Source organism: Phoenix dactylifera, chromosome 6, assembly GCF_051530095.1.
Source record: "Phoenix dactylifera cultivar Ajwa chromosome 6, Ajwa_hap1_PhDact_Kaust_v1.1, whole genome shotgun sequence".
Taxonomy (NCBI): Eukaryota; Viridiplantae; Streptophyta; class Magnoliopsida; order Arecales; family Arecaceae; genus Phoenix; species Phoenix dactylifera.
The window spans coordinates 32,916,522-32,943,998 of NC_143195.1; the positions used below are offsets into that span (position 1 = coordinate 32,916,522).

The 27,477-nt window shown below is 38.4% G+C and overlaps 2 protein-coding genes across 3 annotated transcripts; one reads left to right on the forward strand and one right to left on the reverse strand.

Moving 5' to 3' along the window:
- Nucleotides 1–12,023: 12,023 nt before the first annotated feature.
- LOC103712196 (cytochrome P450 84A1-like) lies at nt 12,024–14,438 on the forward strand. The gene is made up of 2 exons (XM_008798657.4): nt 12,024–13,063; nt 13,567–14,438. Exons 1-2 carry the CDS (start codon nt 12,149–12,151, stop codon nt 14,197–14,199), a joined length of 1,548 nt encoding a protein of 515 aa, XP_008796879.3. The 5' UTR covers nt 12,024–12,148; the 3' UTR covers nt 14,200–14,438.
- A 3,575-nt stretch (nt 14,439–18,013) lies between these two features.
- LOC103712195 (uncharacterized) lies at nt 18,014–25,823 on the reverse strand. 2 transcript variants are annotated; one of them, XM_008798655.5, is made up of 5 exons: nt 25,429–25,823; nt 24,218–24,387; nt 20,528–20,591; nt 18,339–18,408; nt 18,014–18,245 (listed from the first exon to the last, which is right to left on the reverse strand). In XM_008798655.5, the coding sequence occupies exons 1-5, from the start codon at nt 25,592–25,594 to the stop codon at nt 18,128–18,130; spliced, it is 588 nt and encodes a 195-aa protein (XP_008796877.3). In that variant the 5' UTR covers nt 25,595–25,823; the 3' UTR covers nt 18,014–18,127. The 2 variants fall into 2 exon arrangements, with proteins under 2 accessions (XP_008796877.3, XP_008796878.3); XM_008798656.5 differs by lacking the exon at nt 18,339–18,408 and having other exon boundaries at nt 25,429–25,775.
- Between the last annotated feature and the right edge of the window lie 1,654 nt (nt 25,824–27,477).

Below are 27,477 nucleotides of genomic sequence, written 5' to 3' on the forward strand. Positions count from 1 at the left end.
CGTTTCACCGTCGGTGAGCTGGTGAGCGTTTCTCGTGGGTGCCTTCAATGCAGAAGTCAGGTTTAGTAAGCTATGTCATTCCAAGAAGGAAATATCTCACTCTAGATTTTGTTACCTAGGACGGTGAGCTAAACTTATTTGAGGCAGCTAATTGAATGGCCTTCCTAAGGGGGAGGCTTTTGTTCAAAATATAATTCCGAAAGAACCCACTTCTGCACCCTCCAGATAACACCAGCGACTCTACGTGCATGGGCCCCGGTGTCAGGGAAATTGGTTTTCCGGATTCCGGAAGGTCCGAAGGTGTTTGTATAAATGAGTACTGTTGATGCTTATTATAAATGAGTACTGTTGATGCTCATCTGCCTCAACTCCATGGGAGCACGTCTTCCTTTCGCGCTGGGAGACAAAAATGTTAAAAAAGGGATATCTGCCAGAGCCAGTGAGCAAGATTGAAGGATGAATATTGGAAGCGCTTTTCGGGTATAGGCATCAATACCGGCTTCTTTAAACTTTGCCTCTGCGGGAAGTTAAGAACATTGTGCTTAACTGCATCATTGGTGAGGCAAAGTTGTACAAGGAATGGACCTTCTAACCAAAATGGATTGGTAAATTTTCCCCTCCTCTCCAAACCAAAAAATGGACCTTCCACCAGATTTCTAAAAAAATGTGGCTTAATCTCTTGCCTCTCAAAGCCTTGCAGCTTATTATGCCTCTATTTCCAAGGATGCAATTATGTAAGCGAAGCGGAGTAATTTTGAAGATACTGTAGCTTGAATTGTATTCAGTTCGATGATCTAATTTACTTGATGGAGGTGATTAGGTTAGCTAATATTTTGTTTCTTGACGATGTCGTGAAATAATCAATTCATTTGAACATTCGCATGCAAACCAAGGAATTCCGAGTCCCCTTCATTCCCATTCTCGTCACCTCCGTCCGTGTAGAAGAAGCGATGGATCATCGTGCATCTGTTCCACATCAAAAACATTCACATCAAACTCACAGCGACAAGGGAAGATCACATTGGCAGGTTCGGCGAAAGAGCGTATCAAGGTATTTTGGACGATTGGTTCCGTCAAATCTAGGCAGCGGCATCGATCATTCTTGTGTGTCTCATACGAGTCACAAACTTGTAACCAATTTGTCCGCGTACATTGCAAAAATCGTCAAATATTCTATAATTTTGGAGACCGATTAGCAATTTGTCCCTGGAGGAGGAAGACACGGAAGCACATGAGTGCAACTTGTCGTGATAGCGTTCATGCTAGTAACTTGCCCACACCTAAATCCAACCTATTATGGATACCCATTTTTATCATCTTTGAGAAGTATGACCCATTTGGCATAGTACTAAGATACATCCACTTTTGAAAAATACCCTCCACTCCATTTCATTGCCTTGCAGGGATGATCCCATGAGGTTCGGGCCATATGTTTGCATCCAGTGTACATGAGAGGATTGTGAAGAATAAAATCCCTATAACGACAAATTATGTCATATTATGACTGATGGTGCCAATTTTTGCTACTAGGAAAGGGAATGGGATTCGATAGAGTAGTCGGAAAAAAATCATTAGGTCAAAGCCTAATTATATACGATCGAAATTTAATTACATATAGTACAGTTATAATATGGTTGTACTCGAGTTTTTTTTTTTTTTAACAGGTTTCTTATAAAATATGTGGACGAATATATTCAATAAAATTAGAAAACAAAAAATTACGAAGTGTATGAAGCAACTCTTTCTCTTCTGACCATAAGATATTTTCAGAATAGTCAGCCATGTAAGCGACCATCCAATTCGGTTTTTGAAGAAAAAATTTAAGAAGAAACTGAGACCAAGTAGTCATAGATGCGTGGAGCAGCGACGTGGGCTGGGCACTGGGCCATCCGCGATCGAATCCAAAGCGCGAATTGCGACCGTTGGAGGCGGGTCGGGTAACGACGGTCCGAGGGAGCGGACCAACTGGCGCCCGACGCGATCCCCGAGTTAGGCGCCGACGAAAAGAAAATAGGGTTCACGTGATTGACGGTGGAAATCAAATTTCAAAACCAAGGAGGAAGAATCCGAGGGCACAAATGGACACGGAACCGGTGACCCGATCCCACATGGCCCGATATTTTAAATACTTTGAAAATAATGGGAAGGAGATAAAGAAAAAGTCACGGTCCCATGGCTGGTTGGACAGGTGTGGGAGGGGAGAAGAGTGGGGGTGGTTCGCATCCACTTCCAACCTAAAAGCCACTTGGCTTTTTTATTCCACCTTTTCCGCTTTTTCTTGCTTGCAAGGCACATCTACTGAATTGGGATGAAGCTGGCTTAAAAAACTTAGGTTCTCCTCCATCATCATCTTCGCACCCTGGCACTAGCTTTAGTGATCACGTGCAATTTGGCTGGGGGATCCGATCAAGAGGGCATAACGGGTTCCACCTGTATCATTATTACACTGGACTACCGTTGGTTTGCATTGATGATGGATTAAATTTTTGTGGCGCCTTCTTAGGTTGTCAAATCCTGTTTATACCCTAGGCAATCTCTGCTGAAACACAAAACCATATTGCATATTGATGTTGCAGAAATCCAGCTTGATGAAGATGATGTTGAAGTCCGTCCGACTTGATGAGAATTGATCGGCGTGCAAATAAAAATGAGAAACACTAAAGATTGTCGGACTTGATCCGATGGGGATTCCTCTTTGTCTAAGTCAGGCCAAGATTTTGGAAGCAATAGAGATCCAAGAGAGCTATGTACAATGAAAAAAGTGTACCAATAGATTTTCTGAATCTTGTATATATAGGAGAGTGGGCATAGAGCTGTTGCCCGAAAAAGTGGAGGCATGCAGTAACCGTCGACGTGCGAGACAAGTTGCAGTTGCCCTATAATGTGCCTCATAAGTGTGTAGGGTTGTAACCATCTTCCTTAATAAGTTTTAATCATCTTTAATGCACTGCTAGTCGGTCGGCTTGGTCTAATCAACTGATTTGGTTGGTCAAAAGCTAATGAATCCTACATGCTTTAGCAAATTAGATTGTGCATCTATATGTTTGGGGAGGGGGTGGTGATCAATAAGTCCATGTAAAATTATGGTGAGGATAGAATCGAATCAGGGTTGCCCATATTTAACATCCAATAATTTTATCAACTTGATCAATATGGCTCTATAAATAATTTTTTTTTTTTCCTCTCATAGAGCGGGTTAAAAGAAGCATGCAAAAACCTTACTAGAAGGCAACTAAATAAATAAATAGATCTTTAAATTTAAATTTTTGGAGTTTCAAAATTAGAACTTCGTCCGAGTGTTATGTTGAGGAGAGAGTCCCAACCAATAGACCCAAGTTTCACTGAAAGGGAAAAGTAAATGCTACAAGCCCAAATGAGAGAAAAATCAACCCAACAAGTCTAAAAAATGCTGAAAATAAAGAATATGGAAGAAACAACTCCTAAAATTTGTTGTTCGCACTAAAATACTTCCCACATTGACATGCTCCAACCAGTGTTTGGATGTAGCTGGCCAAATATTAGCTAGATGTATTTAGATAATTACTGGTGTCCTAACTTACCTGAATCATCCGAATAGTTTAAATTGCTGACTATTTGAGTTCGATATAAGAGAGTGGTCTTAAGACTGCCTATTTATTGTGCAAACAAATGACCAATTGCACAGCTATTTTGTATTAGCAAGTTATCAATTACTTAGGGATTTACCGTGTAATCAGAAAATACGAGTCGTTTCCAATTTCCAATCACGAGAAATACGTGCATAATTTAGAACTCTCTCTCTCTGAAGGAGAAAAAAAAGGAAAAAAGAAGCCGAACCGTAAATACTTTGATGCGTCACATCTCTTGAATACATTTTGTTAATTGAATTTTCTAAGTTGGCCAATCATTTCCTGTACATTATATCTATACCGTGAGGATGACGATGTCGATATGGCAGCACAAATCGAAACCTTTAATATAATTAATTGATATCAAGCTTGCTACGGTAAATTTCGTCTGCCATTTGGCCATTTGGTTGACCATGGGGCATTGACCTCTCTTTGCATGCACCACTGGTGCATCATAAAAAAAAAAAATTAAAAAAAAAGGCACTGGTAATGTGACGATTGGAGCGTTTTGATGCATTGCCTCCTGGGAGTCCATAAAAGCAAAGAACCGGTCTTCATGGGAGATGTTTGGGAGGTTTGATTCACTTAAAATCTATCTGTTGATTCTTTTTATGTTTTGTTGTTATTATAGTCGTTGCGAAAAGGTTGATCATTGTTGGGTGGCACCAAAATTTAAAGCTCCTTTTCGCTTTGAAATAAAACATGAACAAGGACTGTAATAAACCTCATTCCTGCCAAAGAATTTTTTTTTAAAAAAAATATCTCAGGGAAGAGCTAGCTAGAATAACTTTATTTCAGAAAAAAAGGTCTCCCACTTTTATTCCTAGCCCCTTTTCCGATTGATGAAAAGGCCTTCAACTTAAGAGCTGTTCCAACAAAATCTCATGGAATGACTACTCCTGGGAAAAAAATTTAACTATCCTTGCGTTTTTGGTATTCAAAAGGAGCCCATGTCCTATCTTTTACACCCTGCTTCGTTGTACAAACAGTTTAGATCATCCAACCTTACAAACCAAATAGTTTCAGGAGTTCATGAGTCACGGATATGTAAACCTTTTTTGAAGCTCCAAGACTGCTAGACCAGCGGCTGTTTTCCCCTCCCCACATATATATATGAGATACCTTGCAAAGTTAAAGGTGGCGAGAAAATGTATTAGCTAATAAAAGGATATGCATGTTTGCCGGCACTAGCCCATCTTTAATCAAAAAGCGATGGTCAGGATATTGGGAGTCTCATTTCCAGCAATAAAGCTTTAGCATGTATTTGTTAATGGCACATTGATGAGATGGGATAATTGAAGCTTAAATAGTTGCCTAAGCGTATACACTTGCTTGGGGAATAGTGGGTTGGGTTGACCAGATTCAACCGGCAGTAGACATGACCTAGACACAACTCGTAGTAGTGGATCAGGTAAGAATCCTAAATAAGGACTCAGTATCCTTTCAGCTCAATGGTACTCACAGAATCAGGCTTGAACCAATTGGTCCGAACAGGCCTGACTTCGACCAACCAAAATTAATTTGATTAATTTGAATCAGGTTACCTGAGTGATGGATTGATCAAGCCCCTAAATCTCATCCCCAAAGCCAGTTCAGCTCTGGTCCAAGTCATGTTATGAGCACTTGCAACATTATCCTTTTGTAGTCAGTAAGGCACAAATTATAGTGCTTTCAGAATTGAAATAAATAAATAGATAACTTACAAGGGACCCACAAAGAGCAGTAAGACACTGAAGTAGGCCACGCAAGTTAGGCTACTTCATATAAGGTTCCATATTCAAATGTTACGAGCTGTTTTTATGAGCATTTGACATGGGTGATTCCATTGCTGTAGCCCATGTGTCAACAGGCCGAGGTCTGCATGAATCTGGGCCAAACTAGTAGTGACTTCTTCACAGGCCAGGCCCCAAATTCAGTCCTCATACAATTTGACTTGGACTTTATCATTCAGTGTCCAGGTTTGATCGGCCTATTGCCTAATAACTGGGCCGGCCAGGTTGAAACTAGTAGGCCTTGGTTGAACATGAGTAGGTGTTGGAGAGGGGGAGAAGTCATTTAAATCCTACTGAGAGGAAGGCTTCAGTTATAGAAGCGCATGCTAAATTCCTGTAAATTTGGATACTCTAATCCACCATGGATAAGATTTGTCTAATGTGAAAGTTGAGAATGTTTTAAATGGGCTATGTAGCACTTTGCTGAGTCGAGATCCTTGCATGGGAGACAACCTTCAATCTATCATGATCATGGAGAACAAACTATCAAAGAATTGCTAAAACTCGCCCGTCCGCTCATTGCTCAGTTCATCAAATCTATATAGATTTTGGTTTTTGTGTTACAACTTATGATCTATCCAAGTTGGCCATGAATCTAGTTGCCATATCCTTGTCACTATAACTTGGGCAACCAAAAACAAATGAGGGAAACATGCATCTCCTAATTAGAGCTGGGAGAGACTGGGCTGGAAATCAGGAATGGCCCAACCCAAGAGTCTCACGAGACCTTTGCCCAGAACCCAACCCAACCTCACTTGAGCTTCTTTTGAGCTCCGGATCAAAATCGAGTTGATTTTGGATTAGTTCAGCTTGTTGATGCTCCCACACCATATGAATAATATTTAAAAATGAAACAAAATGACTTAGGACGGCAACTTATAAATCTAAGTTAAAGAAATACCGGTGAGATATTGGAAAATGAAACCATGTCTAATTATTTATGTTGCATATTTATATAGGTTCCGGTTAAGGTTCCAATTGGAGCAGGTACCTGCTATCTAGGTCCCAATTCGAGCTCATTATGGTCCAGGCTTAGACATAAAAAATATTAAATTTGGAATAGGCTTGACTCAAGTCCGACTAAAAATGAATATAGGTTGGGTCCGAGGCCTGGCTCATGATCAGCTCTGATCTCAATCCAATCGGAATTTGAGCCAGACTGAAATCTTAAATCCAAATCCAACGCAAACCGTGCCTAAACCTATCCAACCCAATCGATATATTTCCTCTTTAAGATTGGAGATCAGGAAATTAGGAAAAATGTAAGGAGCCAAAATATCAAATTTTTGATTTTTAACGAATTTCTTTAAGAAAGCAATTTGAGTTTGCTCACTCAACTACCCTCTCCTAAGCCAGCATTAACTATGCCGCTCTCCCACTTCAAAAAGAAAATTTTATTGATCAGCAGGGAGTTCGACACCCCACCTCGGTTAGGTGGCTTTATGGTTGTTGAGTAACTGGGATGGGATGTCGGCCTCATGCTTTAAGCCTAGGATAAAGTCGGGGAAGAGTTTCATTGAAAGAACCACAATTGATTATTTCCATATATAAGTTTTATTGAGCACCGGAAATCAACGAGGTAGACTTCACAGCTGCTAATCTTGTCTCCGTTCGGTCATCCTTCCACACGTACTTGTTTTGGCGCTCTGCGTGGCTTTCAAGTGTTGTTCTTCCCTTGGCTTCCTGATTCGCTTGTGACCAACTTTTGAAGGAAAAGAGGACCATATGTGAAACCTAAGTAAGAAAATGGTCTTACGAGGGACTTATTTGATTTGTTAAAAAAAAATTACTACAATATTTTTTAAAAAATATTTTTGAAAATATGATGCCTGAAAAAAAAAATTGGCGTGTCTGGTTGGTCATGAAAAAGTGACACATTTCGAAATGACTTATATTTGGTTGAACAACTATTTTTTTAAATAAATTATATCAAACAACGATTATACTTTTAATTAAAAAAAATCTTACTCATGAGTTTTGATAGATTAAAAATTTTTTTGAAAAAAAAATCTTAATTTTTTATTTTTTTATTTTTATAGAAACATTACTTTTTCAAAAAAAAAATGAAAACTTCGACTAAACAAGATTTTTTTTTTTTTTTTGGCGAACTAAAGCGAGCCCGAAGTGTGAAGACTCTAAGGCTCGCCACTTCTATAGGTCAATAATTGCAGTGTTTGGTTCCAAGAACTGTAGTACTTGACTGATGAGCGAAACTCCACTGGTCGAGAGAGAGAGAGATTTCGACAGGAAATTAATTATAAGGAGTTTACGTGACTCAAAGGCCTAGATAACGTTAGACTGGTCAAGGTTCCCGGCTAACTAATGAGATTGCGGTCGCCTTACACCACTTCTGATTCCTCTTTCGAAGAGATTTTTCAAACGAATCGATATGGATTTTTAAGCGTGGGAACTTTGTTTTCTGTTGAAAAGGGAGGCGTTGCCACCAAAATTTTATAAACAATAGAAACTTTGAATCGATCAAGTAAAAAAGATGGAGAACAAGAAAGCTTTCGCACGCCATTACACATGTTTGAATCGTTTTTTGAGACCATGCCGGTCGGATTGAAACGTTGCATCCATCTGGATGCGCGTTAGAAAGTTAATTTGCGTGAAATGTTTTCACACCGAAATCACGCGGGAGAACATTTTTTCTTGTGTTTGCTAAATTATATCAGATTTTGATTGTGTTGGCCATCAAAATTAGATGTTACGCAATAACACCTTTGACTGTTGTGGTAGAAGGAGAACAGTGAACAGTTCAGATAGTGAAGGATAGCAGCTACATAAATTAGGAAGAAAAATACTTGGTCCCCAACAATTTGCTTAAGAAATAAAAGAAAAAGAAAACCTCCATTGCTACATTTTCATGAAGGGGTTGATAATCTTTATATCCTAAGACGAGGAGAAATTATTTTCTGTACACCAACGTGCACCAGCTTAGCTGTGTACCACGTCAATTACTGCATTTTATTCTTGTGGGCTAATTGCCAAGACAAATGGATGGAGCTAGATAGTGATTGTCATGATGCATGGCCACATCATACACATGGTGTAAGATATAATTTCTTCAAGCCAAATCATTGGCTCATTTTGTCAATCTCTCCCTTTCTCTTTCTCTCTCTCTCTCTCTCTCTCTCTCTCTCTATATATATATATATATATATATATATATATATATATTTATATTTGTGGGTACCATGGTTGGGCCGGTAGGGCCAGTGAATTGAGTAAATAACAAGGCATGTCATGTTGTCGTTGGTCTTAGATCAGCAGATGTTTCTGGTCGGACAAAATTAAAAAAGCAACTTAGGCACTTTTGTAAAAAAATAAAAGCAAGCTTAGATCATAGAATACTATAAAGGCGCCAGCACCTACCTAGGATTTCAGTTGATCACTACATTGATGATCTCACCAGCTTGTCATTCCCCTCGATCGAGCTAAGTTGCCAACGCAGGGCAGAAAAAGTGAAAAATCCCATGAATCTTGCTTCCCTCCACAAGCTGTAAATTCTAGTGGCCCAAAGTGCCACGTTTCAACAAAAAAAAAAAAAAAAAGCAATATGCCACCCATTTGTGGTAGATTTTTTTTTTTTTTTTGTGATGCTAAGGGAGGCAAAAGTCATCCAAGACTTTATTAAAAAAATTGGCATTTATGGTAGTTATGACCCAGTATAAAATGCCGTCTTGCATGGATGAAATGAAAATCAGTCATACTTATCTTATCCTAATCCACTAGCTCCTCTATATATTTTTTAATTTACTGCTAAGATTTAGTCCAAGTTGGTCGCAAATTTAGTTACCATATTCTAATTGGTATAATTTAGACGATAAAAGTAAATGACAAAATGCTCTTCTCCTATTTAAATAAAAAAATTAGGTGTGATAAGATCGGCTAGAGATCAACTCAGACACAACCCAAGACTCTCAGATTTATGCATAGAACACAATCCAACTTGGTCTTTAAAGTGAGTTTCTCAACCCAAATCCAACTCGGCCTCAACTTTTTTGAGCTCATGTTCAATAATCAGATTGGTTTGGATCGACTCGTTAGATTACTTTAGCCAAATCACCCATAAATACTCTCATATCATATAAACGATATTTAAAAACAAAATAAAATAAGTTAACCATGACTACATGCGAGCCTAATATGGGTGCCAATTTCATATGATCAAAAAAATACCAGCAAGATCTTCAAAGATGAAGCCGCATCCAATATGAGTACCAAATATCACATCCAATATATCCTAAATTAATGAAAACGAGAAATTTCCAAAGGGATTCCAAGCTACTGGGAAACTAATATCTTTGTTTTTAAAGAGAAAATCAGCGCTAAGCTATGATCCAATAAGCAATGGCTACGGTGATCGAGGAAATCTACGGATGGCTCTCCGAGTTGGATGGACAGTTCTTGCTGCATGACATATGGTGGATGGCATGGGACTGTTGCTCATTTGAGGCTATATCAAGAGGCCAACACAGCTGCTGACTGAGTGGCCTTCTATGCGGCGCAGCACTTAAAAATTTTTATTGGATGATCTAGGCATATATATATATATATATATATATATATATATATATATATATATATATATATATATATATATATATATATATATATATATATATATATATATATGCGAGTGTACCAAAAAAAAAAAAAAACCAATAAGCGGCATATAATCATACTCCGTCATGCTGACGAATCAACGTAACCTCAGATATTTTGTTTTCGCCTCCAATTTGGCAGCCATCAGCGTCCAAATCACTGGTACTTAAAGCAGAGCATTTATTTCCACTTTGTGATTAGAGATTAAAAAAAAATTAGGAAAAAGGTAAGGAACTGCATTCATTAGCTCCAACGTCGCGATGTCACCGGTGGCATCGCGAAATCACCAGGTCAGCCCGCAGCTTTATGGGCCCCAGCCTAATACCCATAGAGAGACGCCTCTTCTCTTCGTAAATGGCGCACTGCCCACGAAATGTGGCGCCCACCACATGCGCCAAACAAGGGACCCACTTGTTTTTTTTATTTTAAAAAATTGATTTTTTATTATTATTCATCTTTTATTTTGAGATTATTATTGGACGCGCTGGAAGAGCTTGTGACAGGTGTTCTTAAACCTGCCACGGTCCACCATCGTCCGGAATCATCTACTTAAGAAGATAACGTCAAGTCTTGTTTGAAGTTTGGTTGGAAATAAGTTTAGGGATTGCTTGTGGGTATGGATTCCTGGTTAACATGATATCCTAAAGCTGGGTCAGGTTCGAAAAAAAAAAAAGAGAGGAAAAAGGAGCAGGGTTAGAAGAGTTGGAGAAAGTTTGCGAGTAGAGAAACAAGTGGGCAGGATAGAGATCAGGTCAGGGTGAGGCGCACCGGCTTGATGTTTAAGATTAGATTCAATAGAAATGAGCCTCTTGGCTTGTTTCGTTCAAAAAAAAAAAAGAACAGTATATTGGCATGTCAAGTTTCCTCTGAATCAAGTCTAAGCGTTGTGCCCGGTTTACAAATTAAAATTTTGTTAAGTCCAAACAACTTCAACTGATTAAACCTAATACCATGATATTAGAACATAGCCTGATTGGAGTTTTGGTATGCCAACAGCGGAGCGAAATTCCCTTATATTTCAGTTCTATATTGGATTTTTGTTAACCCGATTGTTAGATCGATCAATTTTGACTAGGTCCAGTTTTCCTTCAAGAAACAGACCTGACCTATCCGGCGAACCGAATTGGTATAATAGAACGTTTTAAAGTTTTTGGCCTGTCCCTTTAGCGAAGTTTTGATAATAATTAATCTTCCAAGGAAAATGAAGGGAGTTCGGACATATAGGAGATGGGGTTAGGTGACCACGAATAAGGACAAGAAGACGGCATAGCTTGAATATACCACCGGCCCTACCTCGCCTTCTCATAACTTTTCACAACGGCCCTTTGATTACCTACCACTTCGTCTGCCGGCTGAACACCTTAGAACGAGCCATCCCGCCGCAACTTCCGAAGTAATATCTTACTCAAAGCCTCACCACAAACTAAAAAAATAAAAAATATCTGCAGAACGACGTGCTATGCACCATACCGACACAAAATATAAAACAAACGCGAGGTACAAAAGAAATTTAATTAAAAAATATTTTATTAAAAAATAAGCCATATAAAAGAAAGGTATTTTTTCGGCACTTCGGAAAGGTTATCTGAACCTACGTAGGAGGTTTATTTTTTTTTATTGTACTTTTTTTTATCTAGTAGAATATATTCATTTTAGGGCCGTATGAAATTATTATTTTTTTAAAAATAAAAAAGAAGAGGAAGAGGAGGAAAAAGAAAAAAGCTAGGAAGAAAGGAAGGAGGACAATTTTGTTCTCTTCTTCTTCTCTCTTACAAGGACGTACAGAGGTGGTATATTTGATCCGTACTCAAATTTAGAAACTAACCTTCGCTGGAAAAAAATAAGTCTTGATCACTTTAAAGGATTAGAATAGCTATCATATGTTGAAACAAAAAATTTGATCACTACTAAAAAAATAAAAAATAAGGATAAGCAGTGATTTTCCAATTAAAAAAATATATGTGTCCGTCACCTACTTCCTCCATTAATTAACCTTGAAGACTTCAAAACTTCGCCCTTATTTACTAGTTGCCTGAAACTATATATTTAGCCTTCCCACCCTCTTAGTCCCTCAGGGAAGAGCGAGAACCCTACTAAAAAAAAGCAGAATTCTGCCCTTTCCTCTCCCATATCTCTCTGTGTCTCAAAGGAAGAGCAACCATGGATTGCCTCCAAGAGACCACTACCATGCGTTTTATAACGTACTTCCTCATACCTTTCTCTCTCCTCTTCGTACTTTCTCTGCGGCGGCGGCGGAAGCTCCCGCTTCCGCCGGGGCCTAGGCCGCTGCCGATCATCGGCAACATGCTGATGATGGACCAGCTGACCCACCGCGGCCTCGCCAAGCTCGCCGGTAAGTATGGCGGGCTCTGCTACCTCCGCCTCGGCTATCTCCACGCCTTCGCCGTGTCGACGCCCGACGTGGCCCGGCAGGTCCTCCAGGTGCAGGACAACGTCTTCTCCAACCGCCCGGCCACCATCGCCATCACCTACCTCACCTACGACCGCGCCGACATGGCCTTCGCTCACTACGGCCCATTCTGGCGCCAGATGCGCAAGCTCTGCGTCATGAAGCTCTTCAGCCGCAAGCGCGCCGAGTCCTGGGCCTCCGTCCGTGACGAGGTCGACACCACCCTCCGCGCCGCCGCCGACCGGAGCGGCTTCCCCGTCAACCTCGGCGAGCTCGTCTTCAACCTCACCAAGAACATCATCTTCCGGGCCGCTTTTGGAACACACAGCCATGAGGACCAGGATGAGTTCATCGGAATCCTCCAGGAGTTCTCGAAGCTCTTCGGCGCGTTCAACATCGGCGACTTCATCCCGTGGCTCAGCTGGTTGGACATGCAGGGCATCAACAAGAGGCTCAAGGCGGCGCGGGGGGCCCTCGACGGCTTCATCGACAAGATCCTCGACGAACACCTGGCGAACCCGAAGGTGGCTGACGCCGACGATGCCGACATGGTCGACGACATGCTCGCCTTCCTTGGGGACTCTCCAGGCAGCAAAGGTGGGGACGGTGGTGATCTCCAGGGACACCTCAAGCTCACCAGGGATAACATCAAGGCCATTATCATGGTACGTTAACGGTCCAAAGAGTCTCCTTCTATGTACCCATTTTTCTCCCAGCACTTGGTTATCACGTCAAGCGTAGACTTCTTTCCTTTTATTTTTTTTTTTTTTTCCCAAGAAGCAAGAGTACTCGAACCGATTGCACATGACCGTGCCATTTTCTAGCTAGCTAAGCCTTACCCACATAGAACACAATTCCATCCAGTTTTTTGCAACCATAGAGTACTGACTAGTCTCCAGCTTTGAAACAAGGGAACCCGCTCGCTCTCTCTTTTTCTAATTTATCTTCGGTTCAAAAGCCAAACTTTTTCTTTTCTTATTATTTTTTCTTCAAAGCCATCCTTTTACTTTCTTCTTCACATACAAATAAAACAAACAAACAAAAAAAACATCTCTTTCACGGCCAACTTTCAAAACATTGAACTGATTCACTAAAACCTCATCACCCCCCTCCCAACCACCCGAACCCACATAAAAAAAAAAAAAAGCTGACTCACTGAATGGGGCAGGATGTGATGTTCGGTGGCACGGAGACGGTGGCCTCGGCGATCGAGTGGGCCATGGCAGAGCTAATGAGGAACCCGGAAGAGCTAAAGCTGGTGCAGCAAGAGCTGACCGACGTGGTGGGATTGGACCGCAAGGTCCAAGAAAGCGACCTCGACAAGCTCTCCTACCTCAAGTGCGCCATCAAGGAGACCCTCCGCCTCCACCCTCCCATCCCCCTCCTCCTCCACGAGACCGCCGAGGATTGCGAGGTCGACGGCTACTGCGTCCCAAAGAAATCGAGGGTCATGATCAACGTTTGGGCCATCGGCCGTGACAAGTCCGCATGGAAGGACGCCGAGACGTTCCGGCCGTCGAGGTTCATATCTAATGGTGATAGTTCCGGGGTCGACTTCAGAGGGAATTATTTCGAGCTCCTTCCCTTCGGCTCGGGCCGGCGGTCGTGCCCGGGGATGCAGCTGGGGCTGTATGGGTTGGAACTGGCCGTGGCGCAGCTTATGCACTGCTTCTACTGGTCCCTGCCGGATGGGATGAAGCCCAGCGAGCTCGACATGGGCGACGTGTTTGGTCTCACCACGCCGAGAGCGGTCCGGCTCGTCGCTGTCCCGACTCCACGGCTCAATTGCGCACTGTTCTGATTCATGGCGGGTGGTGGTCGTTCGTAAATTCTTCTCGTTCTTCTTCTTAATTTCATTTGTGTTTCTAGGAGGAGTTGGAGGTGTTCCATCTATAGCATGCCCTTACAATAAAAAGGCTTTCGAAAACCAAGGTTATTTATGAGAGCTTTGTTTTTGTGATTTGTTTCTGTTGCATTTGAACGTGCAAGTGTATACATCAGAAGGCAGAGACAGATGAATAAATAATTCGAACTTGTGCATATTGATTTCTCTCCCAAAAAAATGAGTTCATTGGTTTTTTTTTTTTTTTTTAAAAGGTAAACAAGAGGAAGCAAGACCTTTCCCCGAATAATATTCATTTTTTCTTTCTTTTTTTTTTAGTCCTTTGTCTTTATACATTTATCATTTTCTTTAGTCTGCGTGAAGCGGAGCGCTCGAGGCTTCAACAACCCATTGAATCACATTATAGACAATTGGAGGCGTTAAGATTCCCGGATCTTATGATTTGCCCCAAAAAGAGAAGCGGCACGGGATGAAAATGCCTAAGGAAAAGGAATGCAGTACAAGTACTTGCAGTTTGCAAACAAAACGGCATCTTTGGAAAGGCCCTGTCGTCTGGCGGCAGGCTTTTTCCACGGCGTGGAGGCAACCTTAATTCCTGAATCCTGGTCACGGCCTAGCCCAATCAGGAATTGATGGTTTGAAGGAAGGAATGATTTTTTTATTAAGAAAAAGAGATATCGGTGGCCCTAACCTGCAAGCACCCCATCTTTTTTCGGTCCCAAGACTCGTTTGGTCCACGGACTGAGATATTTTTTCTGATAAATTAATAACTAGACAAATCATATTTGAAAAAATAGTTTTTTATATTTAATTAATCCTAAAAAATAATATATTTTAAGGTGGCTTATATTTAACGAACATATATATTTTTAAAAATATATAAATATAATATCTATTATACTTTTAATAAAGAAAAAAATTATCTCATTTTATCTAAAAGCTTAAAAATATTTTAGAAAAAAAAAATCTTAATTTTCAGTTAGTAGGAATCAAATTATTTTCTATTCAACATGCATTTTTCTTTTCCATCAAATATAAAAAATTTATTCTCAATGATAAAATTAATTTTTCATCTCTTTTTTTTTTAAATTTCAACCAAATATGAAATATTCTTTATTTTTTTGTTGATACTTTTTCTCTTCTCCTCCAACAAACCAAACTAGTTCATGTGGAATATTTAAAAGGTTGCACGTTGCGTCAGCATTGGAACATTCCAACTCTATGAACCGCCCTTAATTCCCTTTTAGTTTGTCTTGTGATAACCAGAAGAACTAAGAAAATTCCACGACGGCTAAGACTTACGCCTAGGCTCTGAGATCCACAAAAGTTTTCTAGGAGCATTGATACGTTGCATTGGGACTTTGGCTGCAGCTGAGTTGCCCCACATCAGATAAATTAAGAATTTTTATGGTGCTTATATACTTTTGGACCCATCCATCTAAATGTTCAGATTTTTAAATAGGATCTCAATAAATTCTAACATAATTTAGCGATTCATTCTTAGCCAGGACTGCTCACCTACTTGGGGTGCCTCAAGCAAGAGGCCAATCTCCATCCGTCTCTCCAAACTCATCTTTGCTTTATAGCTGTGCATCCTTCATGGCCTGAAGGTTTAATTGATGACAAGTTCTTTTCTTTTAATTGCATTTTTCTATTTATCGAATATTGAATCCTTGGCTATCTAATCAAGGGTCTAGTTGTGAATTCCTAATCTCAAATCCAAATACATATTAACCAAATTTGCTTGAAAATGGTGTGATTTCTTCATTAGCCAAATGACCCTTTAAATTATCCTTTGGCGCTTTAATTGATCAATGATTATTTAAAATCCTAGTGCTCTATCATATTTTCAATCATGATGGTTAGGGCCGGCTCAACCCTTAGGCGACTGAGGTGGTCGCCTAAGGCTCCGGCCTAAAGAAGACCCCTACTCCATAATCCATGCCCACATGCTTCTTCTCCTTCATTCTCCGATAGCTTTTCTATGCCTTCTCTCTGCTTCCCATCTATCCAAAACCCCTCCCTTTCTTCTCCTCTCTCTCCCAACACCTCATGTCCTGTTTGACAAGAGTGGCACTACAGCTCTCCTTTTCCGCATCAGTGATCGGAAGAAGGAAGGGGGAGAGAGGAGGAGACAGAGATGAAGGTTTTGGAGGGATGTAAAGGAGCCAAGATGAGGGGAGAGAGGAAGGTCTGACATTGGGGAGGGGGTGGGAGATGAGAGTTGGCTCTACCTGAGAAATGATGTCTTAATTTTTCCACCTCTTTTCCCTTGCTTCCTCAAAAAGCCCCATTCAACTCTTGTTCTATAGTCTTCATATTTTTGTCTTTTAGCCAGTGGAATGGCAAACACCCTTCGCTCTTCAAACAGTTTTCTCTTATTGTGATCTATAAACTACAAAGCAGTCTTGACACATGCCAAAGAGTTAGCCACATATAGTTTATATGATTTGATCAAAAAGAAAATGCATTTCAAAAAATTAACATATAGACATATCTTTTTTGGATAACAATATAGGCATATTTAAAGTAGCAACTCAATCAGTATCCTTCCTTCCCTCCTCCCTCTCCAGAGGGTTCGATGATTTTTTTTTTTTTTGGGGTGACAAGGCTACGATTACCCTCCCTTTAATACCCTTGCACTTCCCCACTTAACACATTCCCTTTTTCATAAAGGACAAAGATGACCAATTTTTTTATGAATATATATCTATATGCGTATAATTTATCCTCTGCTCCCAGTTCCCACACATGGAAGGCCTCAAAAGTTCTCTATTTTTCACGCTAGGCCTCAAAAATTGATTAGATTATTTTTTTCCCACGCTAGAAGGCTCCAAAATTCAAATCCCTATATTTTAGATGCTGCTCCAACTTATTAGAATTCAACTACTCTTTTAACATTTATGAAATTTCAATACTAAAAAATACGTTTAAATAAAAAAGAAGTCAAAAATAATCATTGGGATCAAGATACTGCTCCTAAAAACACTCCACAAAATTTATCCATTAAGAGGCTTAATTAAGATAGAATTGTAAATTCAATGGTAACATAAAATAGAAATATTATAAATAAATATGAATTGTTTTATAGAAAACAACTTACAAAAAAAATATCATGCCATAAAAGATAGTTTTTGTGAGAAAAAAAAAACATCTTCTCTCCCCTCTTTGAAAGTGTCGTTAGGAGCAAGGGGAAAAAAAAACTCCTCTCCTCCTATAAAAGTGACGTACAATTGTGCAAATTTAAGGAAAGAAAAAAAAATTCACCCTTCCCTCTCTTATGTAAAAAGGCCGTGTAGCTGTTAAAAGAAAAAAAAATCACACTTCTTCCTTTCCTTCGTGCAAGCTTCAAAAAAAGAAGAAAGCAACGCTAGTTACACTTTTATAAAAAAAAAAATAATTTTTTTTCTAAATGCATGCATTGCTTATATGATATTGTTAACCATACCTGTAACAATTTCTTCTACTGAAAGAAATTTTTCAAAATTAAAATTGATAAAATATTATTTATGTCTAACTATGTCATAAAAAAAATTAAATGAATTAGCTATGTTATCGATTAAAAATAATATTTTAATAAATCTTGAATATAAAAATTTGATCAGTAATTTTGTATTTCAAAAAATTAGACGAAATATTTTTAAATAAATTTTTAAAAATATTTTATACTTATTAAAAAAATTTCATCATTTTTCAAAAAAAAACTCCTCAATGAGTTTGCCTTAGAGCCCCCTAATGCACCGAGCTGCCCCTGATGATGGTACACTTTGGGTGAAGTTTCTGCTTGGGATGCAATTATACAAATTCAGTGCAAAATGAAAATGTACAAAGATCCTGGTGCTCTTACATACTTCCAAACACAGATAGCACATTTGGGGTCAAGTTTCTACTTGGGACGCCTGCGGTCATACAGTATGTCATCAAAGTTATCTTTAATCTGGTTCGCCACTCTGACAAGGTTCCTGGCCACAGCTGAAGCCACCAGTCCAGCATTCCTAGCAAACCTACATCATCACAAGCTTCAGAACATTATTTTTTTGTTTAAATGACTTCCAAAAGCAGAAAGCACAACACGAAAATGCAAACCACATGCGTACTTGCTGAAGAAATCCTGCCCTGATGACTGCGGTAGTCTGTAACCTTGTGGCTGAGAATGAACAGAAGTATCTAGAATGTTTGCCAGGGCAACAGGTCAATTTAGCAGCTTTTTTTGATTAGATGCGTAGCAGCATTTGGGGGAGAAAAATCAACTTAAAGTAAAAAAACATTCTTGATGTTCTAGGGTCAGCAGGTCAAGCATGAGGTCAGCCGGCAAACCATCAGGATAAGTGTTTGTTACATCTAATGTAATTTTAAGATTAATAGTTGCATTAAATTCTCGGGTTTCCTCAAAGTTCTCTAATACAAAGTTGGAAGGAACATGTCACTAAGGCGGCAAATGGGCCGGGTTGACCCGTGATCCAACCCGCCCATTTTGGAGGATCCGTAGGGTCAGGTCGGGTCATAAAATTGGACCGGTTTCATTTTCCGGGTCGGGTCTGGGATTACTGAATTCAGACCCGACTCGACCAATTTGAAATTTGGATAATTTTGAGTTTTCAATCTTACGACTCAACCCGACCCAAATCTGTAAAATTATTTGGGCCTGTTGGCTGCAGCTTGCGGAGGTGCAAATACAAGTTCGGAAGCCATCGATGGGTTAACTTGACCCGAACCTGACCTGGATCCAAAATTTTTGGATTGGGTCTGAGTTATTCATAGACTCAATCCAACCCAAATGACTCGTTGGATCAAAAATTGTAGCGGTGGACCGGATCCAACCCGACCTGATCACACAGAAACACAACCAGCGTAGTCTAGGTTCAAAATTAGGATCCGACCAAGAAACTGGATAGGATCGGGGTCACTCATCACTCGACCCGACCGGACTCATTTGCACCCCTACATGCCACCAAGAGATCCTTCATATCTATCTTTGGTGCACTTCCAGACTGATCAAAATTGGATTTGAAGTGGATATACACATAAGAAGATCCATAAGTGAATATATCTAGAATCAGGATTTAGGAGGCACTGTTTTAGGCTTGTTATGATGCATCGAATATGTGTTCATGCAGGGAAAGTAATATACAATAGTCTATGAGTAGGTTTTGGCTTTCTTGCCTGCTTTTTAGTTGCCAAGCAACAGGCAATGTTACACACACCAAAAGGTGGGAAAACTCATGTTGAGCTTGTGAAACAAATTACTTCCACACAGCTGAGACATCCTGCACAACCACCAGTCCACCACCCTCCCCAGCTATTTATCTTCTCTCTTCCTGCACAGGTGAGAAGTTCTCTCGAAGACATAACAAATGAGGGATAGATTCCAAAGAACTCTGTGGCCAGTTCTTAGGGAGGTAAAAAGCAACCCTATCTCATTCTTGTTCTCAAGACGTAAAGAGGATCTAACATTTCCTAGCCTGCAGCAGAGCACACACCAAACATTCCTGAGATCTAGAACTCCATTAAAATTCAGTTAAGAGGTCCACTATGAAGAGTATTTTCTCCTACCTCCTTGAATAGCACCAAAGGAGGAAGGAGGCTTCTTCCCCACAAAAATGATGCTGTGGAAAGAGCTCTATAAAGCTGGAGCTAGCCATCAAAATTTTAGGACTAACTATTGGACCTAAATCAAGGACTCTTAGGTTCAAAAGGTATAAATAGTATATTTTCCCAACACTTTTAAGTAAATTTTCAAGAAAAACTATTTTCATAAAAAATTCTAATAACATTTTTAGATATTGTTCCTTTTATAGATTTTTCAAACATTTTCTTCTTCCTAACTTCCTCTTCACTTTGCAGAATTACAAGATCTACCCTAACAGAATGAAATCCTAAATCTTTTGGGGAGGCTACGGACTAGTACACTGTCCCATCACATGTCTACCTAGGCATGTTTTCCTCTTGCTCGGGAAATTTGGAAAACATATTATCGCTTCCATTTGCTATATTGTCAACTACAGATGAACTAATAACAATTTAAATCCCATGAAAGCTCCAAGGTCTAATCACTTGCCCCAACATTCAATGGGGCAGAGTTTTTGCCGTCAAAATTTCCAACGTTCAGTTTTATATCCCAAAACCTCAACTGATCAAGATGTGTTTAGATGTCACTAACAATGAAGCACATCAGAAGCTGGTAGTTGATAGAATTCATGAATTCAATACATATACCTATACTGAACATCCACGCAAGCATTGCTCATGTTAACATATAAATAAAGTACCCTGTATTTTACAATACCTTCCTTGTTGTGAACATGAGCAGGCACATGATCAGCAGTTGATGTTCTTCTATCCATTAATATCTGCAACATTTACTATAATGATTAACTAAGCTGTGAAAAAAGAGCATCGAAGTTATAACATTTTGCATAAAGTAAAGAAAACATTTTTTAAACTGTTCAGTTTGTGCTTGAAAAAGCTTGATAATTTATCAGTAAAAACAGAAGTCTCGAAGTTCTATATTTTACAAAAAAGGAAAACAGGTAGCATGATAAATATGACTGCTTTCAACAAAGATTTGAGATTTATGTACTTTGAAGAATAAATGCAAGTACCATATGAATCAGACCAAATAGAATAAATAGCACACACAATGCCCATGATTAGAAAAATAAAGAGTGCACTACACTGTAAGAGAGCAATTAAAACTGCCAACAGCTATGAAATCTGTATATTACAAGAAATATCAAATTAAAGCTTCGAAGGGAGGTACTGACTCATGACACACATTGTCAGAAACAAGAAGCAGAGAGCTTAAAACGTGAAATGCAAAGTGTAGTCATTGATTAAGAAAGCACTGCAAGAAGAAAAGTAGAACGAAAGATAAGAATACAGACAAAAAGAGGTCAAAGGAAGACAAATGAAATTCAAAGTTGGTTGGATAACAATATGATGATGAAGTCACAAATTATGATGAAGGATGACATGCTAGACATAATCGTTATATCAGAGCTTTGCAGGGAGCAACTGGCCCAATGAGGTACATGAATGCAAAAAAAAAGCACTAAACAGCTTAAAATATGAATACAAAGCATAGTATAGAGAGTCATTGATAAAGAAAGCACCATGAGAAGAAATACAGAATGGAAATTAGAATGCAGAATATAAAGAAGCGGTCAGATAATGACCAATGAAAGGCAAAGTTGCTTTATAAGTTTCATCTATTGATAATAAATTAATGTTAGATAATCATGGCTATAAACATACAAAGTTTCCAAACACAGTCCACTAAGGTTGTGACTGATATGGGACATCATTTTTCTCATTTATTTGATGATTTCAAGTAAACTTAGGCTTAAAATCCACAAAATAGAGTAAATCACAAAGTGCACAACAGTTATATTTGTTTTAAACCATGTAATGCTATATTGAACCACGCCCCAGGGTTCAATTAACAAAACCCAGGATCAGCTGCCAGGTCGGGTGAGCTGACAGATCGGGCAGGAGTACAATACTAGAACATTCCAACCTGTACACCCTGAACAATATTTTCTTGCAAGAAGTACATAAAGTCATATAAACAGAAAAAAATATATAAAAAAGTTAGTCAAGATAATTTCAGAATCATAATTATTAGATACATTTCAGTTTCATATTCAAATAACATAGGTAATCTTAGGATATAAAATTAATGTAATGCTCTTGAATGCTTTTATTTTAGCTACATATTTAACCAAATTTGCATTTGGTTTGAGTAGGAAATGAATGCGCTCTCTCATCTTTCTTTTTGGAATAACTTTTCTTATTTTCTTTTTCAGAGAAATGTACACCATTGTAAAAACCATAAAATGTTTTTAAATATAAACCAAGTTAAATTGCATTTGATATTGCATAGGTTCACAAGAGAATATTCTTAAATTTACTGTCTATTCTATTATCCTCCAATCAAGCAATATTTTTTTTTGCATTTTCCAAGAAAATAAATACAAATTAGAGAATTCCCTTGTCCTTTTCTATAAAAAAAATACCTCATTTTTCAACCTTATTTATTATTCTGTCACATTCATCACAAATGAATAGACTTAAATATCCAAGTCAGGAGCAGCTGAAGAGCTGACAGCAAAATCACATGGGAACAGGTTGTTCAAATGGAGAACCAAAGCTTGAAAATAAGAGACAATTAGAGCATCTATTAACATCATTAACGAAGTTAATATTACATATCCTAGCAAAAATAATCCACTCATGTTATGTTTAAACTATCTTTCTTAAACTAACTTGGTGGTGGTATATGAGAAAAAAATCTCAGTCTTGAACTTGACAAAAAAGTAAAAATGGCAGTTGTACGTGAGACCAAAAAATGTCAAAAGGTAAAGCTGTCTTTCTTAAACTAATTTTCTCATATTTGAGAAAACAAAAGACAATTGGAGCATCTATCGACATTGACAAGGAAGATAATATTACATATACTTTGGAAAAAAAATTCGACTCATGCTATGTTTAAATTTTTCTTTCTTTAACTAACTTGGTGGTAGTATATGAGGAAAAAAAATCTCTCAGTCCTGAAATTGACAAAACAAAAACATGGCAGTTTGTATGAGAGACCAACAATACGTCAAAAGTTAAAGCTGTCTTTGGTTGCAGAGTAAGTTATCCTGGAGTAAATGGGCTAGCTTACTTTAAACCACATTACTTTGGAGTAAACTACTCCACCCTATAGGGTGGAATAGTTTTCTATGAATTATCCCATTAAAGTAACTCTGCCTACTTTATAGTATACCTATTTTGTCCTTGGAACAAAGTGGCATGCAAAGAGCGTCCAGTAGGTTAAAATGCAGTAAGCATATTAAATCTTATTCCACTTTATAGTATACCTATTAACCCCAAGCAAAACATAGGGTTTAATTGGATGCTAAGGATTGAAAGATCAAAAGATTAGAATCTAAAATCAAGAAACTAGTTTTCTAAGAATAGTACCCTACATCTGAATGGAAATTTGTATGCAAGTGTCATCCTATGAGAGCCTTAAATCATTTATTAACTGTTGATTGACATATTACACCAAGTGCACTAAGCATCATGCTAACGAAGAGCAAACATGTTACAGTTGCTGCACAGTGCATGATAATGCTGGCATTTGTTGCATCAAACTGGTGCAATATGCCCAGGTATGAGCCCCAATGTTACAACACATGCATTTTATGATTAGCCTACTTTGTATTGCTTTAATCACTAGTTGCATCGTTTATGCATGAAGCAGTTCTCTTAGATCATATTTTAGTATCTTTACAGTAATCATATGCCTTCTCGTGAATTTTATTTATCATTCGAGCTTCTTTATTTTGCTATTGTCTGCTGATATAACATAACTCTAGTTTATGTCGGTTGGTGTATTGGAATTCTTTAGCTAAGTGCACATGTTCAGGACCAGTTCATCAATAATTAACATAGATCTTTAGGATGACTTATGATGCTAGGTTTGGTATAATGGGTTACAAATCATATTTGAATCTTCACAAGCATGTCTCCTCTCCACTATAAAGTCATTTAAGTAGACTATATGCAAAAAGAAAGGCTTTTCCTCTTCGTATCTTAGTATTCAACTTATGTAACTTTAAGCAGTGTTGTGCATCATCTTGTGCTTGTGAAGTGGTAGGTATGGTATATATTGGCCCAATGGCCCCTAACTAGCAAAAGCATGATAAGTGTTACTTCTCTCTTGTCATTAAATTGGGTTAGTTTTGAGGTTCAATGATTAAGAAAATCAAATTAAAATCAAAGTTCTCATGCTAAGGAAATTACTGCAGCAATGTTCATGATTTGGATATAGCATAAAAACTATGAATTTGGATGCTTGTGCATATTGATCGAATTATACATATAAAAATATGGTATTAATGTAAGGTAGCAATAAATGCAGAAAAAACTTGCAAAAAATTTCATGCAACAAATCATAAATAAATAAGAGATAAGTAAGTCTAATAATAACCTCAAGGCCAGCACAAAATGGCAACTCGGCTTGCTTCTCTCCCTTCTCCATGGAATTATCTTTGTTACTCAAGAACACTGAGTAACCAACACAAGCATATTTGAAATCTGACAGGCTATGACCTTCTTTAGTAGCTTCAATCTCAGCTTCCTTTACAGTGTAGTTAGGTACTGGTAAAAGGCACATATGTAAGAATATGTAGTGGTTTCTGAAATAAAATTGCATGACACAAGTTTGCTCGCAAGAGATTGCAAAATAAAACTGAATAACTGCACACTACTAAACAACAAGATTTTTTATATAGCTCTTCAATTAGACTAAATATAAGAACTGAGTTAGGGTAAGAACCACAGCAAAAGTGACTTTTGTTTCTTTTTTCCTTTCTTTTTGTTTTTGGAGGCGAGGGCGCAGCAGAAAGAAGATTAAACAACCACCTTTGCCATTCATTATATGCAAGAGCATTGTCCTGTACATCTACAAGTTTGAACATCTAAGAAGACAAAAACAAGTTATAAAAAAAGATTATCATCTTAATGCGCATGTCTATATAATTAGTATTCAAGTGTTATGTAGAATTTTTATTCCATGTGGTAATTGAAGCCGATACTTTCCCACCACTTCCTTGCTGATTCAGCATAATGCACTATCCAATTTGTATGCCAATCTTAACAGCAAAGTAATCCAGAAATTCTCAACAAGGTAATCACGAAAAAACAAAAGATGCAAAAAATGTTGCCCGACAAACATGTATCCTGGTTTTGTTCCTGGATCGATGAAACCAATTCTCAGTCAGAACCAATCTGGTTAAGCTACACAACAAGCAGCAAGAACATCCTTAACATGACCATCAATGTCAATAATTCTTGATTCATGAATGGATTTCCTTTCCTGGTTGCTTAAAAGGCTCGGGCAATTACAAGGTCTAAATAAAAGGACAGTTTCACGATTCATCACGTGCTCTCCCATATAAGATGGCTAGTGAATGAATCCATTGAATTTCACCCTCTATTCAAACAAAATCAATTGTTCGGTCTCCTATTCATCTGCTTACATCATCAATTCCTTTCTTTTGGTTCTTTTAAAAGCAGAAAACACCTAAAAATTTTCTTTTTCAGATCATTGTAAACAGGTAAATAAAATCAAATCAAGAATCCAAAGAATCTGGCAGAAAAGCGACAGCAAGACTACGAGAAGGGTGAGAGACGGCGAACCTTGTTGCAGGGTCCTGGTGATGCCAACGCAAAGCGGGTTGCGGGCCTCGGATCTGAGGACCGAGGAGTAGTAGAGGCATCCTTTGCATGACTTGGCCTTGGAGGTCGAGTCTTGGCTCGGGCTTTGGCGTGGATCGCGGCCGCCATCCGACGAAACCTCCTTCATTGCGCACGGGATTTCATTTTGCCCTTTGCACCGTTTTGCCTTTCGCTCTTATCCATTCTACTCCGGCGAAGTAGACGGCGATGGGTATCGCCCATGCCTCGTGGGCAGAGCCCGGGACCGGATTTAGATTGCGCGAATCCGACGGAGCCAACAAGTATAATTCGACCCCCGCCAAGCAAACGGGACGTGCTCTGGATTCCATGTTCTTAAAGACCCAATCGGACACAGCGGATCCAATCGGACTCCAGGTGAGTGGGTTATAGAACTAGGGATGAGAGTGGATCCAATAATATCGGTTCGAATGTATTTTTATATTTAAAATTATTTAAATATAGATAAAAATTTAAATATTCTACTAATATCTATATTCGTATCCATATCCATCGAAGAAAAATGAATATGGATATAGAAAGATAACTATCCGATTCATATCTGAATATTCGATTTCATTTGTAGCCATATTTAATTTTATATAGCACTTATAAACTTTTAAAAAAAATAAATGACCACATCAATATGCTACTAACTTGATTTATCATTCACTTAGTAATATTTTTGATTATGTAGTTATAAAGTTTAATTATCCGACTTATATCCGTATTTATATATATAATTTTGGTATCCGATTTGTATTCGTATTCATTTAAAACAAATATAAATTTAAATTTTTGCATTCGACTAACATCTATGTCCATATTTGTATTCATTAAATAAAACAAATATGCATATAAATATACTAATATCCAATCTGTATCCACTATCCAATCCAATTTCAACCCTAAATAGAATAGATCCAAGGAATATAATGTGTTCGAGTCTAGCTGCCAAGGGTGAAGGTAGGCTCAGTCAGGCTAGATTCAAAGTGAGGTGGACCCTGATTTTCCCTAGCCAACTTGAAGCCCTTCTCTAGGGTGGAAATGGAAGTGTTTGTTCTTTTTATTTTTCACAATCAATTATTTTTAACTTCTCTGTTTCTGCAAAAAGGTCCATGCATCTAGTATTTTAATTCATGGCAGCATAATGATCATAAAAGACTTTCACCATTGTTTGTGGCATATTTGGTATTGCTTAAAAAAAAAACTTTTTTAACTTTTAAATAAAAATACTTCTTAAAAATAAATATATTAGCAATATCATCTAAAAAGTACTTGCCTAAGGCACCAAACATGGCCATTGCTTTGAAAGAATTACTTTTATAATTTTTAAAATAAAAAAAAACACTTTTAAGAAAAATAAGTTTTTGATGATATTGTTTAAAAAATATTTTTATGGAAAGAAAAAATCGATAGAGAACTTTCAAAGTATATGCGAATGCAAAGCATGTTTGGGGAGGAATTAGGAGCGAGTATTGCAACCACTGCTCTCCCAGCTTCAGGATGTTCATGTGTGGTTCAAAACTGCTGCGCCATCCATTATGGTTTCAGATATCTACCATCATTTATTTGGAATCAGTGAAGATCATCATCCTAACGCAGACGATGAGCACTTCTATTTCAGAACTGCCGATAACTTCTGTAGAATCTGGAAATTGAAGGCCAGCCCGCGTGTTATTCTGTTTTGGTGGAAAGTGATATGGCTGAGACTTCCATGTAAAATGGAACTTATTCACAGGGGAATGTTAAATCCAAGGGATGGTGCTTGTGATATATGCAGTGATCTGAAAGATGTTGAGCATATCCTTATCAAATGCCCGGTAGCTTGTGATATATCGGTGCGAGGGGCAGAGCTGAGGGCAGCCTAGGCAGGTTTGAAGTATGTGCATCGTGCATTGTAGGCTAGAGATGTTCTCCTGGAGGGCGACTCCGCGATGGTCATTGGATGGCTTTCATAAGCTTCGGGCAGGATAGACGATTACCACCCATTGGTGAGAGATATCCAGGCCA

What these genes read in the sequence shown, in the direction of transcription:
- LOC103712196 (XM_008798657.4), top strand. Translation starts at nt 12,149, where the DNA reads ATGGATTGCCTCCAAGAGACCACTACCATGCGTTTTATAACGTACTTC. An exon ending in ACATCAAGGCCATTATCATG is followed by an intron (nt 13,064 to 13,566) that starts GTACGTTAACGG and finishes TGAATGGGGCAG; the next exon opens with GATGTGATGTTCGGTGGCAC.
- LOC103712195 (XM_008798655.5), bottom strand. Translation starts at nt 25,594, where the DNA reads ATGAAGGAGGTTTCGTCGGATGGCGGCCGCGATCCACGCCAAAGCCCG. An exon ending in CACCAGGACCCTGCAACAAG is followed by an intron (nt 24,388 to 25,428) that starts GTTCGCCGTCTC and finishes GCCTTTTACCAG; the next exon opens with TACCTAACTACACTGTAAAG. An exon ending in TCATGTTCACAACAAGGAAG is followed by an intron (nt 18,409 to 20,527) that starts GTATTGTAAAAT and finishes CAAACATTCTAG; the next exon opens with ATACTTCTGTTCATTCTCAG.